The following is a 3,477-nucleotide window of genomic DNA, read 5'->3' as shown; positions in this document are numbered from 1 at the left end:
TACTTGCTTGAAACGTATCACATCTGTTGTTGAAACTTCTTTTCTAATTATTTACTTACTACCATCTTCTTGATAGATATGGCCACTCTTTTCAATTCATGGGTGACTATCAAGATAACAAGCCCTTTGATTCGATGGGAAGGCGGAAAACATGGATTGTTGCCATAGATGCTTTATGTAATCCGAGAATGAGGCAATATGAAATTGAATACCTTGTTCGGTATGCTGTCTATAATAGACTTGCCTTTGTTTAACATGAAATGAATTCAAGTAACTTATCCAAAATGACGGGGTTCTATATTTTGAATTTGTAAAGCCAAGGGCTCTGCTAACATTATATGCTTGTTTGATCTCTTAAAGAAGATATCCTCGTGTCTATTCATCTACGGTTATTTAACCTATGAACCTTATATAGCAGTTAAAAATATGTATGGATAGTCAGTTATATTGGTTGCATTTTAATTCAATAGATGAGTAACTAAGACCTTTTGTCCTACACACCTTATCAGCCAACAAGTAATCACAAATTTTGATACTGTAAAAATCATGCTTTACAATTTTTGGCTTCCTTCCAAGCAGAAAGATCTAAAGCTCCATTTAGGTCTTATCTATATTGCTTTTAGTCCCAATTAGTATTTGTCAATGTCAATGAAAACCCAACACCTTACTGAAATGCTGTTGACAAACATAGTTTCTTTCATTATACTTTACATCTGCTCACATTGTTATCAAACACATACCAGTAGATGTCCATGATGCTCTACTACCTATTCTAACACCCTATGTTACTTGTACTCAGATATGAGAATTACACACAAATGTGGATCGAAGTTTCAAACACATTTGTTTTTAAAATGTTGTATATGTGATCAATAGGAATATCAAGTGTTCTCTTGGAGCATGTGTAGGAACTTGGGTATAGAGGGGATGTTGTAGACTGCAAGTATAAGAGCTAAGACCTATGTGAAAAGAAGCTTTTTCTAAGGTTTTATTATTGGGCTGCATTAATTTAATTTATTAGATTCCACTTATCCACAGTGGATACAAGACACAGTCCATGATTTCTCATTATTAGGGAATAAAAATATAATATGTGTTATCTGCCAAGTCTGTATTGTTGCTTACATATAATTCATCTTGCATATCACATACCTGGAAGATATTTGATTTTTGATAAACAAACTACAAAATAGATGTTTATCATCTTTAACAAAATCAAGATGAACTCATGATTATTTCTAGCGAAAAGTTGATTTATTTTTTGTAGTTAAGTCATTTCTGACAAAGCTACATGGAGATAATTGGGAATAGATCATGCAAAATTTTCCATCATGGAGTAAAAGTGAAGATGAAAGACATAATTCATGAGTAGATTACTTTCAGATAAACATTTACATGATAAGTTTATGATGACATCAAGTTATGTGTTTCAGATTATACTTCCTGTTATCATGCTATGTTCAAATACAATTACATGATAAGTTTATGAATGGGATCACCTGTGCTTTCTGAAACTATATTTTCTTATATAATTCATTGCTTTTGATCAGGGAGACAATTAAAGCATTATGTGGATTTTTCGACCAATCAAAGTACAAGTGCAGAATTGAGGTTCTTTCAAGACATTAGTTTATGCAAAAATAATAGTAATTCCTGAATCATTGGTTTCTGCTGACTTTTCCTGTAAGAAATTTTATAACAAGATTGGGTTTAAAATGGAGCCACTGCTTAATGCAGAAAAGCAACCTAGTGCAAATATTTCTGGATCAAATACAACTACTGTTTAACAGGGTCACATTTATGCCAGATTCAGTCATCATCCAGCATATTCTGCGCTTAATATATTTTGTTAATTCTTTGAAATATTTTGTCATTCTTATATTGAAATGTCATTTCCCCTTCTGATTATCTTGAAATTATTTTCTAGTATATTCATTGTTGTTCTTCATATCTTTAGTTGTCTGAAACTTATCCTAAACACGCCAAGGATGTTGGAAGTTCTGAAAGTAAAAAATGTAACGCTGAAGGAACTAGTGTCGGTGAAAGTTCTAGTGTTAGAGATTTTCAAGGCAGCATAGGAATCGCAACTGGAAACTGGGGATGTGGTGCTTTTGGTGGTGACCTTGAAGTCAAAAGCATGATTCAGTGGCTTGCTGCATCAGAGGTATCATTCTTACGTTGCTGTAAATCATCCATTAGTTGATCATTTCAAGTTGGTATGCTTTGCTGGATATGACTCCTGTATAATGGATCTCTGTAATGCTGTAAATTTTTACACCAAATTAACCTTGACATCCTTGCTCTTCTTTGCATATGTTGCCTTTATAAAGAAATATTAGAATTCAAAATGGCGTAAATTTGTGTTTCGAGCTTTACATTCTGGTGTTTCTAAGTTAAAAGTATTACACAAAGTGTTTGGGTCTTCTTCTGAAGGAAAAATGTCTCAATCGTGCTTCATTTCTTAAATGCTAACTACCGAACTTATTTGCCTGCCTGATGCAGGGATTGAGACCTTTCATCCATTATTATTCATTTGGAGTAGCGGCCATGCAGAAATTAGAAGAGGTAACTCTGGTTCTGTAGGCGTGCAATATGTAACTATGTAAACCTTGGGAAATTTATGATAGATTATGATGCATGCGCTGGTGGAAGAGTGTGACTGGATAGAGCAGCTTTGTGCTTTTCTTACAACTGAGCTTCCTCCCAGTTTTTTTTTTTAACTTTGTTACCCTACTATTAACACTGACCTTAGATTGCTCTCTTTTTCCTCGAAAAAAAATTAGTATCTACTTTTACCGCTGTAACAGGTAACCCGATGGATCCTGCAACATGGATGGACAGTCAGTGATCTATGGAGCATGTTAGCTGAATACTGCAACCAAAGGCTGAGTTCCAAAACCTTCAATGGGTTCTTTGATTGGCTACTACCAAATAATTAAACCAGGATGTGCTGTCTCACGTCTGGATAGCTCAATTCTTCAAGTTATATGGTTAGAAAAAGGTACATTGCTGTCTCCCAAGTAAAATATATCTCCATGGATAATCTCCGATTTCCTTGGTACTTGTTTAACCTGCAACCTGGATCCACAAACTTTTGGTTAAATCAAAAGCAAGCCTTGCAAGTAGATCTGGATGTTTGGTTGCTTAATGCTGATGATTCCACTGTGAACCACCAAATTAGCATGTTCTTGTTCTGTTCTGTTTTGATCCATGAATCATATGCATGTAGATTGAACACTGTACTTTGCCTTGTGATCCATGAGAGTGTTCAGTTTTGACGTTAGCGCAAACACTTCATCTCGTGCTTTACTTTTTCTCGAGCGGACAAATCTCATTGCATTTTGATGTTATTTTCTTTCCTACGAGATGCTTCATGATGTTTATAATAGAAAATTGAGAGGAAAAATGTGTGATAGTTCTTGTGAATGATTTGCTTTTCTCCATATAATAGTGATTTTCCATATTTATTGATCATCT

The 3,477-nt window shown here is 34.4% G+C and overlaps 1 protein-coding gene across 2 annotated transcripts; it reads left to right on the top strand.

The window, feature by feature from the left end:
- The first annotated feature begins 81 nt into the window (after positions 1–81).
- Positions 82–3,242, top strand: LOC141816503 (poly(ADP-ribose) glycohydrolase 1-like). 2 transcript variants are annotated; one of them, XM_074704273.1, is made up of 5 exons: positions 82–220; positions 1,551–1,611; positions 1,988–2,164; positions 2,503–2,565; positions 2,808–3,242. In XM_074704273.1, the coding sequence occupies exons 1-5, from the start codon at positions 99–101 to the stop codon at positions 2,937–2,939; spliced, it is 555 nt and encodes a 184-aa protein (XP_074560374.1). In that variant the 5' UTR covers positions 82–98; the 3' UTR covers positions 2,940–3,242. The 2 variants fall into 2 exon arrangements, with proteins under 2 accessions (XP_074560374.1, XP_074560373.1); XM_074704272.1 differs by having other exon boundaries at positions 1,958–2,164.
- The last annotated feature ends 235 nt before the right edge of the window (positions 3,243–3,477 follow it).

This window comes from Curcuma longa, unplaced genomic scaffold, assembly GCF_044706935.1.
Source record: "Curcuma longa cultivar G26 ecotype Majalengka, Jawa Barat unplaced genomic scaffold, ITB_CL_G26_1.1 contig_17041, whole genome shotgun sequence".
Lineage (NCBI taxonomy): Eukaryota > Viridiplantae > Streptophyta > Magnoliopsida > Zingiberales > Zingiberaceae > Curcuma > Curcuma longa.
This window is presented reverse-complemented; position numbering and strand designations above follow the sequence as displayed.

Bases quoted from the DNA above. Each gene is read 5' to 3' on its own strand.
- LOC141816503 (XM_074704272.1), top strand. From the start codon at position 99: ATGGGTGACTATCAAGATAACAAGCCCTTTGATTCGATGGGAAGGCGG. The intron at 221-1,550 runs GTATGCTGTCTA...GCTTTTGATCAG, and splicing joins GAAATTGAATACCTTGTTCG to GGAGACAATTAAAGCATTAT. The intron at 2,165-2,502 runs GTATCATTCTTA...TGCCTGATGCAG, and splicing joins AGTGGCTTGCTGCATCAGAG to GGATTGAGACCTTTCATCCA.